Source organism: Sapajus apella, unplaced genomic scaffold (genome assembly GCF_009761245.1).
Source record: "Sapajus apella isolate SASKATOON/1434 unplaced genomic scaffold, GSC_monkey_1.0 scaffold49, whole genome shotgun sequence".
Taxonomy (NCBI): domain Eukaryota; kingdom Metazoa; phylum Chordata; class Mammalia; order Primates; family Cebidae; genus Sapajus; species Sapajus apella.
This window is the reverse complement of record NW_022436989.1, coordinates 10,043,698-10,057,876: the sequence shown is the minus strand read 5'-3', so window position 1 is coordinate 10,057,876 and position 14,179 is coordinate 10,043,698. Positions and strand designations below refer to the sequence as shown.

The 14,179-nt window shown below is 37.5% G+C and overlaps 1 protein-coding gene across 12 annotated transcripts in view; it reads left to right on the top strand.

Annotated features, from left to right (window-relative positions):
• RYR2 (ryanodine receptor 2) overlaps positions 1-14,179 on the top strand; it is a 784,407-nt gene that overhangs the window by 680,072 nt on the left and 90,156 nt on the right. For 7 of the 12 annotated variants that reach the window (XM_032242419.1, XM_032242427.1, XM_032242421.1 and 4 more), the window contains 4 exons: positions 1,004-1,107; positions 2,637-2,688; positions 11,721-11,774; positions 13,004-13,027. In XM_032242419.1, the coding sequence (XP_032098310.1) occupies positions 1,004-1,107; positions 2,637-2,688; positions 11,721-11,774; positions 13,004-13,027 (234 nt within the window). The remainder of the gene's footprint in view (positions 1-1,003; positions 1,108-2,636; positions 2,689-11,720; positions 11,775-13,003; positions 13,028-14,179) is intronic. The other 5 variants (XM_032242431.1, XM_032242430.1, XM_032242428.1 and 2 more) reach the window with 1 other exon arrangement.

Here is a 14,179-nt window from a genome sequence, read left to right as displayed (position 1 = left end):
AACTTACAAAGTATTAGGGAATATAATGTATAAACTAATTCTTAAAAGCCTAATCTTGAATCCTGCCATATTTTAAAGTGAATTTTATCTGTCTTTAGCATAAAAAATATGTAGACTATTTGGATATCTCGTGGAAAGCTGCCCAGTATCCACATTAAGGCTTAATTACAGGAAAGAACACCATTCACGTAGAAAGACAGTTAGTTTGTAAGGGTAAGCCAGTGGAGATATAAAACTCAACAAAACGTTGGATGTCATGGAATTCTACTGCCAATAAAAATGCTTAATAATTTTCTTCACTATTAAAGTTCTACCCAACAGTAAAAAAAAAAAATTAAGTTTTAAAAGTAACTGAAAATGAGAAAAAAGTGTATAAGTGGTTCGAGCATTAACTCGTTTCTTATTATTTGCCTATCATGCTGTGTGTAAGCAAAGCAAATGTTTCAGGTTATAAGCAATTTGCTTTGCCCTGGGAACTAAATTTTCACACTTGTGGTGACTACTTAGGATTTTGTTGGAAATATTTGTAAATTGAGCTCTCCCTAAAGCTAAACATCTATGTAGCAAATACACTTTGAGTTATGAATATGCTTATAAGAATGGCATTTAGTATTTTCAAATGATATGTTATCCTTGCCTGTATTATTTTTTGGTAAAATTATTAAATATCTCTGTTTTAAGCTGCATAATTTTACATTGGTAGTGTAACAGATATGTAGCATATTATACTACATTTATATATACATTACAGTACTTATATTACATATACATACAACACATACACATACAGGCATTTATATACACCTATACACATATGTACATATATAGCATGTATAATGCATGTCAAATACACACACGTGCTCACACACACACACACACGCCGCACAACAGGGAAAGAGGAGCATTCCTTTTATTCTTCATTCCTGTCCTTCACGTTCCTTTTGGATTTGAGTGAACATTTTTTTTTAATGTGACATTTTATACATTTGACCTTTTTTTGCAGAAGCCTGGGGCTGAACCTCCAGAAGAAGACGAAGGCACTAAGAGAGTTGATCCTCTGCATCAGCTGATCCTTCTGTTTAGTCGGACAGCTTTAACAGAGAAATGGTATGGTTGGGGGTGCCTATGAGACAGGAGGAACAAGTAAAGAAACCCATTTCTGAGTATTCTGTGCCATGTGTTCACGTTTTACGTTCATCTTGATGTTGTTAGGAGAGAGAATTGTTCAAAGATACAACCAGCCTGGCATGTACCTATGGGCCAACACTCATTCAGTTTTAGGCTTTAGCAACTACCTATTAGTTCTAGTTCTTCTTAACAACTTTGTAATTGATGATGTAGTTGATTCTGATTCTTCTTATGAAATGGTTTTTCTCTTTATCACAAACAGCCTTTATAAATAAAACAAAAGAAACAAATTCCAGTGCCACAATTGTATGGAGACCAATGGACACCCCAAATTTTCTGGATAGTTAGTGTCTCCATTTTGCAGTGGATCTTAGGAAACTCCCAGAGGCTAGGTGAGCCATCATCCCAACTTGGAGATATCTCTGAGATCTGTTTCAAGGACATTGCCCGTTTCTCTTGTCGCTGCAGCCTTAGTCATAGGAATTCACCAAAGCCACAAAGGGCAAACCTCTATGAAGTTAAATAAGAAATGCAGTCATAGGCCCCATCATCAAAATGTGCTCAGCATCTGTTATTGCAGAGGGCAATGCATAGATTGGCTGTGCCGATGGGATCTTGCAGAGGCTAGAGAACCTTTATCTGCTTCCCTGCAATGGGCAAAAAAGCCTGTTTTGCCCCAGGCCTTTTCCATTCTCTGCAGAACTTGGGAGTAATTTAATTATAAACTCATGTCCACATGAATCTCCTCAGCAGCCTGAAGAGTTCATTTGACCTCTTTGCATGCCATAATAAGGTACATTTCTCCCCCTTAGCTAATGTGATCCATTCTTTCTCTCACTGTTTTTCTCTCTCTCTTATTATTTCCTAACAACATCATCTCATTCCTAAGCCTAGAGCAGCTCTGTGTCTGGCATTGTCAGGTAATGAGGTATTTCTCATAAGTGAATTTTTCTCGTGGGCTGAAGTTTAAAACTGCTGAAATAACTTTGCGAAGTTTAGGTGTATTTCTGGTGGAAACTTTTCTTTATGTATTCATGGTTTCCATGCTTCTTAAAAAGAAGATAATAAATATATTTTAACCTTTCTTAATTTTTAGGAATCATTATTATGGCCAACTTGTTTTTTAATTGCAACATCATAAATTGGGGGGGGTCTTTCCATCAATGTCAAATTTCACTTCTGTCAAAACCCCCGCCTCATTTAAGTTTGCTTGTTTCAAGTTTTGTAGTCTGAAGAAAATTAAAGTTATTACATATTTATGTAAATCAAAGGACAGTTTATTTTGTGAAAATTGAAGGCCCTTCTGGAGGTAAGATGGAACTCCGAGATCTTTGCTTTCTGATTTCAGGATAGTTTTGAATATCCTAATATTGTCTAAGTTTTGTGTTCATTTAATTTTAAAAAGTATACTTGTTAGAAAAACAAAGGTCATTTTATACAGTGAAGATATGTTTGCATGTGCCTATCCTTCTGCTTAAACACTGATGTTTTCTTCTTGTTTTCCCCAGCAAACTGGAGGAAGATTTTTTATATATGGCTTATGCAGATATTATGGCAAAGGTAAATAAGTACTTTCTTGATTTTCATGTTTAATTTTAATAAAGGGAAATCACTTTCATCTGACGAGGATAAGAATCTGTGTGTTTCATTAATTTAAACTTTTTGTTTATTGCATGGCTCTTCTGCTTTTTTGGCAGATAATCATGGTTTCCTACTTCAACATTTTATTTATGACGAGCCATAAATTTTTCTGAACATTCATTCATTCAACAAATATTTGCTGGGCATCAATATATTGGAGATAATGTGAAGAAGAAAGAAGGGCATGCACCACACCTTCTTGGAGTTTTTTGTCTTATGGGGAAAATAACATTTAAGCAAATGGTCATATAAAAACCCTGATGAATTTAATGGTAGAGAAATGTATTAGCCTGTTTTTACACTGCTATAAAGAATTACCTGAGATTTGGTCATCTATAAAGGAAAGAGGTTTAATTAACTCACAGTTCCACATGGCTGGGGAGATCTCAGGAACTTACAATCATGGTGGAAGGCAAAGGCGAAGCAAGGTACATCTTACATGGCGGGAGAGAGAGAGAATGGCGGAGGGGGGCATGACAAACACTTTTAAACCATCAGGTCTTGTGAGAACTCACTCACTATCGTGAGAACAGCACAAAGGAAACCATCCCCATGATCCAGTCACCTCCCATCATGTCCTTTCCTTGACATGTGGGGATTACAATTCGAGATGAGATTTGGTTGGGGATACAGAGCCAAGCCATATCAAGAAACTCTTAGAAGTATTGGGAGCATGTCTCATGGCATAGTAGTGAGGTCTGCTTAAGGAAGTCTTGGGCTGTTGAATCATGAGTTGGCCGTGCGAAAATAGTGCAACTAATATTTACTGAACGTTTATATCATTTACTCCTCTTGACAAGTGGGTACATTGAGGATAAAAGTGGAGTCGAGGTTTTGCTAAGGTTTCTTACTTGGGTACCATGTACTGAGATGGCAGCACCAGAATAATTACAGACCTGGAGCAAAGAGAGAAGAAGGAAAGATAAATTGTGAATGTGTTAAAGATGCCTGTGAGACATCTAAATGGAGATGTCAAACATGCAATTCGACATTCATGTCTGACATTCATTCTCTCATGTAAGGCTTATACATATAGACTTGGGATTTTTCAGCGTTAGATGGTATTTGAAGCTGTAGGATTAGATGATCTTACCCAGGAAGAGATGACAGCATGAGGAACGGAGGAGGCCTTGAACCCAGCCTATAAGGACACAGAACATTAAGAGTTGGTCAGAAGAAAAGGAGCCTGTAAAAAAACTGGGGAGAACCTTAAGTGTGAGCTAGCATAGGAACTAGGAGCTGTGGGAGTGAGTGTGTGGTCAACAAAATCATATTCTGCTGTGAGGTTCAGCAAGATAAGGATTGAAAATCTACAGATTTATTTCATGTAGATCACATGAGCAGAGTAAGAACAGCTTCTGAGGATTGTGGAAAGGGGCCATGGGTGGAAGACGGGCTGTTATATGGGAAAGTAAGTAGTGATTCAGATATGAACAGAAGTAGTATAGATGTTTCTTCACTGCAAAGATTGAGAGGGATCAGAAGGATATAAGGTGATAGGTATCTAGATGGAATTGTGAGGTTGAAGAGGAATATTTTTGTTTGTTTGCTATTCGTTTGCTTGTTTTTAAAGAGAGAGAGGTCTGAGCAGACATGTATTCTGGTGACAAAGAACTAACAGAATGGGCAAGGGAATCATCTGTGAAGTGAGATCTGGTGTCCATAAGGCCTGCTGGAGAAGACAGGTTACAGAACATAGGGGAAAAGCCACAGCTTTCTAATTTATTTTAAGCTCTAACCTACAGCAAGAAATACACTTACCCAGTACAGTCATCTCTCAGGATTCATGGGGGATTGGCTCCAGGACCCCCAGTTGGATATCAAAGTCCAAGGATGCTCAAGACCCTGACTAATGGCATCATATTTACATGTAACCTACACACATCCTCCTGTATACTTAAATCATCTCTAGATTACTTATAATACATATTTACATGTAAATGACTTGTAAATAGTTGTTCAACTCTTTTGTTTATGGAATAATGACAAGAAAAATGTCTGTACACATTCAGTACAGACACAATTACTCCTTTTATTTTCTCCAAATATTTTCTATCCACAGTTGGTTGTCTCCATGGATTCAGAACCCATGGAGGACCAACTGTGTATTTATAGAAATATAAAACTGTATGTTTAAAGTAATATAAAAATATATACCATGAAAGAATAGTTTCACAAAATTTTACTCTTCCTATGAGCAATGTAGTCTGAAATTTTCCATTCTATTTAAACAAAGAGTGGTTTTTTTTTTTTAATTTTATTATGAATCACTAAATTGCTTTTACATCTGATTCATGGACTGAAACACACAGTTTAATAAACACTGGGTTAAAAGATAAAAGGATAGGGCTGGGCATGGTGGCTCATGCCTGTAATTTCAGCCCTTTGGGAGGCTGAGGTATGTGGATCATTTGAGGTCAGGAGTTCGAGAGCAGCCTGGCCAACATGGTGAAACCTCGTCTCTACAGAAAATACAAAAAACAGCTGGGCGTGGTGGTAGATGTCTGTAATCCCAGTTGGGAGGCTGAGGCAGGAGAATGGCTTGAACCCGGGAGGTGGAAGTTGCAGTGAGCTGAGATCACACCACTGCATTCCAGCCTGGGCAATGGAGTGAGAGTCCTTTCAGAAAACAAACAAACAAAAAGATAAAAGGATAAAAGATGCAAAGGAAAGAAGGGAAGGCTGCCAGGATAATGGCAAGTTGGAAATGTTTCCTTTTCAGGTGATTTGCTCTTTCTCTGAAGACCAAAAGATAGTCACCTGCTGAGACCGAAGTGTTTGGTGGAGTCTATAGAGGAAGGCTGGTGGAGATGGAGGAGCACTGAAAGAGACATGGTGGCAACCGGCATGGCACATGGGCGAGAAATTAAAATAGGATTCGCGGGCTATGTAGGAAGCCTGGTTTAGGCTGCTGTCTATGAATTTGTAGCAGTAATGCTCCCCCTGGCTGTGTGAGGGTAACTAGCAATTCTCAGAACCAAATGCAAATTCTGAGAAGGCAGGAAGTTAGATTCATCAAGGGTGAGGATTTCTGCCAGGCTGTTGTTGAGAACAGTAGATCAGAGCAGGTTTGTATGTTGCTAGGAGGTGGCTTGTCAGGAATTGAAGAAAGAGGGAGGTGAGAGAGAGACCATGGAGCAGCCCCAAGACTGGTGCTCTCTGCGTTGAAGAATCAAAGTGGGCTCAACAGGTAGCAGCTCCTGGTTTGACAATAGGTTGTTTCTGATTGTTAAGGTTCTTCCTTGTGACTGAAACAGAATTTGTCTCCACGTTTGATTTTGTTGAATCCTAAAGCTAAATTTAGTTTCTTTTGATAGATGATCAAATATTTGAGGGTGGCTACCTTGCTCACTCTTTCTCTCAAGATTTTCTCCTTCATAATTAAATAATCTTATTCCTTTATTATTTAATGTAACTCAGGGATGTCCAGTTTACACCACTCCCTTTGCTATACTCTGCACATTCTCCAGTATATTCATACATGCCACCCAGAAGTTAATCGAACACAGTATTCCAGTCATGACCTCACCTGGGTAGTGCGTAGGGGGACTGTACCCTCACTTACTCTGCCTTAGGATCTTACACTTCTGCCATCAATGGCAAGAATGCATTAAATCTTCAGCAGCCAGATCACATTACCGACCCTGTATTTAGACTGTTGATTTTTAATGTTTTAATTAAGTATGTATCATCATTTCTCTAAATCAAGCCAGACCATTGCCCCAGGCTGAAATCTTTTTAACATTTGGTCCGTCATTCACTGTTATCTCTTTCCATTTATGTTAACCACAAACTTAATAAGTGTGATCAGTTTATCTGTTTATGTAAGATGTTGGTAAGGAGCTGATATTTGTATACCCTTTCCCAGACTGGTTAAACTACCTTATTTTCAATCCATCTATCCATAGTTTTATAAAACTCTTATTTCTCATTTCCTTTCATGAGATACTTAAAGAAATCAAGATGTTACCGTGATGGCTTAAAACTGAATTCTAACTTTAGTAAAACTGCCAAAGTGGATGAGTATTCCTCTGTTATTGGCTTGATAACCCATTTTAGACTGCTGTTGATGATTAATATCAAACTTCCTGGCAGGTAGTTTTTGAAAGCTGTCTCTCCTCGTTTTAAAAATCAGCATCCCAGTTGTCTGAAACTTCCTCTTGGCCTTCATGGTTTCTCAGTTTACCAACAGTCATTTTGCATCCACATGTGTTACTTTTGCTTTGAGTCTTGAAACTTGAGACTTAAACTCACTTTAAGAGACTCATGTCTGTGTCTTCCTCCACCATTGCAGGTCCCTTGGAAGGCATCATTTATATCTTACTTAGGTTTTTGTTTTTCAGTTTTGTTTTTTGAGCTTAGGAACACAGAGTTGGGTCAATCATAACTCTGGATTCATGATACATACTCAATATTAGTCCACTAGTGTGTACTTTTAAAAGTTACTTAGTCATTTCTAGTAATGTGGTAACTACCCAAAAACCCACAACCCTCGAGAAACAACCTGGAAAACTTACATGTTATCCCATGGGCTGCTTCTCATTAACCCAGGCCCTGTCTCCCCACACAAAGAAACCATGATCCTAAACCTGGTGCTCAAGATGCCCTGTTTTTCTTTTTATATAGTTTTCATTTATCTGTTTATATTTATAGAGAGAAATTTTATCTATCTTTCTATATATGTTTATATGTATATAATTTAAGTTGTTACAGACTTTTAAAAGGACAGTATGCTGCATGTAATCTTTTGGGCTCTACTTATTGGATTACTACTGTTTTCTAAGGTTCCTTCATATATTTGTATGCTGTTGGAGTTCATTTGTTTTGATTGTTATGATATATCCCTTTGGGCAGATATACCCGTAGCTTATCCATTTACTTTTTTTTGTTGATAGACTTTTGTATTACCTCTGTGTTTTTGCTAATGCAAACAGGGATTGAATGCCTGTTCTTATTTATTTCACCTATTTTACAAGAGCTACAGGGTGTACAAAGTTTAAAGGGACACATGTCATACTGTTTTCCAAAGTTATTGCGTCAGTGGACATTGTTAACAACAATGGTTAAGAGAGATTCTGGTGATCCATATCCCCTCCAATGTTTGATGTATGACTCATTGACTCTCATCATCCAAATGGGTATGAAATGGTATTTTGCTGGAGTTTTGATTTTCATTTCTCTTGGCTAGGTACTTTTCTATATTAAAAAAATCATTTCTCATTGGTGGTGAAGTCTGAAACAAAAGAGCTGACGAGTAGTTCTGCACATCCACTCTGTGTTTATGAATACAGCATCTGCTCTAAATCATATACTTACTGCTCCTTGTTGACCATGCTTTGGCAATAATTTGAAAAACCATTTTACATCTTTGTATTTTTCAAGCCACACTTTATTCTAAACTTAACTCCCCTACCTCCATCATATATACTTGCTCTTTTAAAAATCCTATAAAGGGTTGGGCCTGGTGGCTCATGCCTGTAATCCCAGAACTTTGGGAGACCAAGGCAGGCAGATCACCTGAGACCAGCCTGACCAACATGGAGTAACCCCGTCCCCACTAAAAATACAAAATTAGCCGGGTGTGGTGGTGCATGCCTATAATCCCAGCTCTTCAGGAGGCTGAGGCAGGAGAATCACTTGAACCAGGGAGGTGGAGGTTGCGGGGAGCTGAGATTGCACCATTTCACTCCAGCTGGGCAACAAGAGCGAAACTCCGTCTCAAAAAAAAAATCCTGTGGAGAACTTCAGTGCCTCCCATGGGTGTGCTGTTGCCACCCCTTTTTTCTGCATCATGCCTACTCCTGCTTGATTTCTTAGAATGTCTGTTTACCAGCTCTCATCCCTCTTGGACTATTTGAAGCTGCTCCACCCTAATGGTGTTTTACCCATTTGAATAAGTGTGGGGAAAGCTAACTTTCTGATCCAGAAAGCCAAATCCTGCCACAGGGCTGTCTAATATAATTTCCCATGTGCTTAGCATTATCATCTATGTCACGTGGATGTCATTTGCTATTGAAGAACATATCTTTTGTTCCAAGAAATCCTTCTGTTTCTGTACAGTATATTTAAAAGCTTCTAGAAATCTGCTACCATTTTTTGTGATCTTAGCATATTCTCAAGCTAATTAGTAGAAGTTTAAAGTTGTTTTTATAGGTTGGATGAATTTCTCAGATACAGTATATACACCAAGTCAATGCAGGTTTAATAGTTTTTAAAATCACAGATTTTAACCTCATTAGGAGCAAATCTCATTAAATTTTCCTAGGAAGATTTTTTTTTAAAACAATTAAAAATATTTTACTTCAAAAGACTTCTTTATAAACTTTTTTTTTTTAGTTAGCGCTTTAAATGGATCATTTCTTTGTACAAAGCAAACATGGCTTACGAATTTTATAGCTTAAAAATGTTTCATTATAATCCCAAATAACAATCTTTCTGAATGTATTCTTTATCTCAAACCTTGTGTCTCTCCTGTGTTTCTGAAGGTCCTGAAATTTATGTAGAAGATTATGTCTTTGAGAAAACATAAAATTTCATATCCTTAAGACATTTTATATTAGTATTCTAATTTGCATCTAGAGTAAGAATGCTTGTTATCTGATAAAATTCCTATACTTTTTACTCCTATTTACTAATGCACATTACTAATTATTGGGAACAATGGGAGACATTAGCATAGGTCATCTTAAGAGCAGCTACGCAAAATTCCTCTGTTTTTGACATTAGATGTACAGTATGTTTTGATGGAGAAACACAGACTTGCCTTCCAAATCTGTTTTGCTAAAGTTCTCATGAGTTCTTATTTTATTTAATCCTGGTGAATGAATAACATGGGAGATAGAGTCACAGAAACTCAAAGTCACTAGAACATTTCCTGCTTTCTAAGTGAGTCATTAACATCTTTGCTTTGGTGATGAAACATGCAGTTTAACATCTTACCTAGGCAGTGAAATTGCCCTGGGCCTGCAACCCTACCTTTATTTCCTCCTTTGCAAACTATGTTTGTGTGCCTATCATTATAAATAGAAAGTGTGGTGCCCAGTATATATTTGCTGAATGAATGAAAGAATATGACAAACCTTTTAGAATTGATCATGGAGTGAGTGGAAAGGTCACATGGTTTACCTTCCTTCCCATCCCCAGTTCATCTCCATGCCCAGAGTACTGTGTCTCATTGAATTAAAAGTATTTTTATGATTCGTAACTTATATTTCATTATGTGCCTTCGTACACCTCATGGAAACACTGAATGCTTACCAAGCAGAAGAAATACATATAAGGGTTGGAACAACCTAACTTTGATGAGCTGTTGGCTTCTTCCTACCATAGCTATTGGTTAATGACCAATTTCCCTTAGTCACAATTATACTACAGACAATAATAATAATTATAATAATAATGGCAGCTGAGATTTCTTAAAAGCATATTATTTCTCAGACTCTTTTTTCTTTTTTTTTTTTGAGATGGAGTCTCATTCTGTTACCCAGACTGCAGTGCAGTGGTACGATCTCAGCTCACTGCAACCTCTGCCTTCATGGTTAAAGGGATTCTCCTACCTCAGCCTCCCAAGTAGCTAGGATTACAGGCACGCACCACCACGCCCAGCTAATTTTTGTATTTTTGGTAGAGACAGGGTCTCAACATGTTGATCAGGGTTGTCTCAAACTCCTGACCTCAAGTGATCCGCCTGCCTTGGCCTCCCCAAAGTGCTTGGATTACAGGCTCGAGCTGCCGTGCCCTGCCAATTCTTTTTTTCTAAGTGGCATACAATGTATACATATTAGTTCACATGCTTCTATCAAGAACCTGGGTGCTCTTTTTCTTATTTTCATCTCAAATATGAAGTAAAGGAGATACAGAGAGATGAAGTAACGTGCCCACGCCTGAACAGCTAAGAACTGGCAGCACCAGGACTGGAACCAGGCAGTGTGCCACCTGAGCCCATGTTCCTGACCACCTTAGCGCTCTGCCTCTTTAGCAAGCAAAACTTTCTGCTGTGAGAAAAATACATGCATAATTTAGCACAAATCCTATATATTAGTTCTGGGAAAATAACCCCCAAATAATAGAACAGTCAGTTTTAATCATTTTTAGGTACAAAGAATAAAATTAGTAGCAGTTTGAGTTTCACTTTCTTTTTTTTTTTGAGCCAAATACAATAAAACATAAACTTAAAAAAAAAAAAAAGGGATATAAGAATCACTTTAATTAATGGTCATTCCTTTTTATTAATTTTATTTATGTATCTATTATTTTATTATGTGTCTATTATTTTGAGATAGAGACTCACTCTGTCACCAGGCTGGAGTGCAATGGTGTGATCTCGGCTCACTGCAGCCTCTGTCTCTCAGGTTCAAGCAATTCTCCTGCCTCAGCCTCCCAAGTAGCTGGGATGACAGGCAGCCACCATGCCCAGTTAATTTTTAGTAGAGACAGGGTTTCACCATGTTGTCCAGGCTGGCCTCGAACTCCTGACTTCAGGTGATTCACCTGCCTCAGCCTCCTAAAGTGCTGGGATTGCAGGCATGAGCCACTGTGCCTGGCCTAATTTTTGTTAATGGTTATCATATGTGCCTGTATTCCTGCATTGCAATGGCAGCATAAAAAATAGAGAAAAACAAGAATCCTTTTAAGGTTTGTAGCTTAGTTTGAATGAGGCAAATGCATGAATAAGTACTGGGTACAGTATGATATGGACCTCATCATTATCTCTGTTACCTATAAAATAGGTAACTTAATATTTTATTTTTGTAAAAGCACAATATAGATACTTTTCTTTCAGGTCATGAATTCACTGATTACGTCATCTAAGTATTGTATCTTATTTTTAAACAAGGTTGATGATAAATTAATACAAATGATTTGCTGTTCTGTGTCAAATATTCTTTTGCACATTCTAAAGTCTCAACATATTCCTGCCCTACTCTCCATTTTTTTTTTACATGTATCAGAGTTGTCATGATGAGGAAGACAATGACGGCGAAGAGGAAGTGAAGAGTTTTGAAGTAAGATGGGTCTTTCTGGATTTGTCTTTTTCCTATCTTGAAACATTGTTTCATAGCTTATAACTGACATTTATGTTTCTTGCTTCATGGCTTATTGCAGCTTATTGTGTCAAGGAACTGCATGTCAGAGCTGGATGGACCAACCTGAGTCCTAACATTTGCTGAAGTTAAGACCACGGATCATAGAATAGTTAAATCATACAGTGAAGCCCATATGTTCAGAATGAGTGTTCCTGAGAACCCTCAGAGATGAGACAGCTTCAAAGTGTTCTCATCTCAGTGATGTTGTGGTCTGGAATTTCCAACAGACGTGAGGAAAATATTTATTGAAGAACAACATGAGATCAAGTTTTTCACGAAACCCTTGGTTTGATATTTTCCCCTGAATAGAAGTCTTAAAGATTTGGCCTTAAAGACTTCTGCCCAATCAGGTCACTCATTCCATGTACATATGCAGATAGTGGCACGCCACGCAGTTTGCTTGCATGAGGTAGGAGTGCCTATATCTCTAGGACTGTATTGTATTTTATGATTATTTTCTCAAATGCTCTCAGCTTTTAAATGTCCTAGATAACTTGAAATGCTGCTTAATGTTACTTAGCCCAAAGGAGAGTTAATAGTATTTCTCCCTTTGCTTATACTATACTTTCACTTTTTATGAGAAAAACTAGTTGTTGCTAACTACCACTCTTTTTATTGGTTCTTTTATTTGTTTTTCTTAGAATTTTCGCAAAGAAATTAAGTGCAGGGAAATAGAGATTAGATTCTTTTTTTCCTTTTAATTTACCTCTCTGGACTTTGAACTAGAAGTCTGGAAATGTATCAGTAGCCAGCAATGAGTCTCTAATTAAAATGGACCCACAAAAATATATCAGCCAAGGAGTAAGCTCAGAGCAGTGATCTTCCAGGATCAATTTGTTCTGAGCATCTCTGCAGCACTGAAGTCAATGTGTCAAAAATACAAAAACAATCTAACTTGAGGAACCCATGACTATTGCTGGCTGAGAAAAATGCCATAGGATTATTTTCTATATAATTTCTATAATCCTTTCTAATGTATGTGTTTTCTATTCTCAAATTCATCTTATTGATAAGAAAGGTCAATTAGAATGAGCTGTGAGCAGCAAATGATACTGTTTTTCTGACGTGCACACCATTTATGGTCTATCAGTTGTCTTCAGAGCAATTGTTTATTGCTATTTTGCTTCTTGTCCTCATCCTTCCTTAAGGTCACAGGATCCCAACGCAGCAAGGTAAAACTATATATATGTGTGTATTTGTCTGGGTCTGAGTTTCGGTTTCTTGTGACATTTACCTTTGTTAGACCCAACATCTTGGATTCTTTTGTAAAAAGAAGGTCTTGAAAATCTTTCTTCAAGTTTGTAGCTCCAATGCAATTGGTCTCTTCAGGATCCCTTCCTTGGACACAGGTTTATTCTTCTTGGAATTTAAATGACTCATAATTTGAAATTTTATTCTCCAGTTAACTTAGAGCTGTATACTCTGCTGGGATAAAGGAGTTCAGCCCTTTAGATGACAAAAGTTTTAAGCCAGGGACTTCTCATTTTCAGTGCAGTGTTCTGACCTTATCCCTCTTGATGTTTTTTCGACATCAGTTTCATTACTTGAAATCAGACATGATAAATGACTGGAAAGAAGCCTGCTTTTCCACTGTGCTATTAATCACTTCAGTTAGTAACTGCAGATTATAGTCCATGATTTCAATATTGATTTCATCATTGCATTAAATGGAAGTACTAGATAACTATTTCTCTCTGAATATTTTGAACACTGGAAACATTTGCTAAAAGAAAATGTTTTGATACAGAATTACAAAATTGTTTACATTAATATGAAACTTGTTAAGCTCACACTTTATTTTCATAAGGCTATTTAGTAGGAAAATCAATCATAAACATTTTGGGAAGATGATACCCATAAAGACTTCAGTCTTCTGTTTTTTTCTGTTTTTTTTTTTTTTGTTTGTTTGTTTGTTTTAAAAAAAGCTTTTTATGTGGCTGGGTGCAGTGGTTCATGCCTGTAGTCTCAGCACTTTAAGAGACTGAGGCAGGTGGATCACTTGAGGTCAGGAGTTTGAGACCAGCCTGGCCAACATCATGAAACCTCATCTATACTGAAAATTTAAAAATTAGCTGGGCATGGTGGTGCACGCCTGTGATCCCAGCTACTCAGGAGGCTGAGGCAGGAGAATTGCTTGAACCTGGGAAGTGAAGTTTGCAGTGGGCTGAGATTGCACCATTGCCCTCCAGCCTGGGCAAAAAGAGTGAAACTCCATCACACACACACACACACACACACACACACACACACACACACACACACAAAAAGCTTTGTAGTTTGTAAGTCTAAACTATTCCACTCTGCCTTCTATTAAAAAAAAAAAA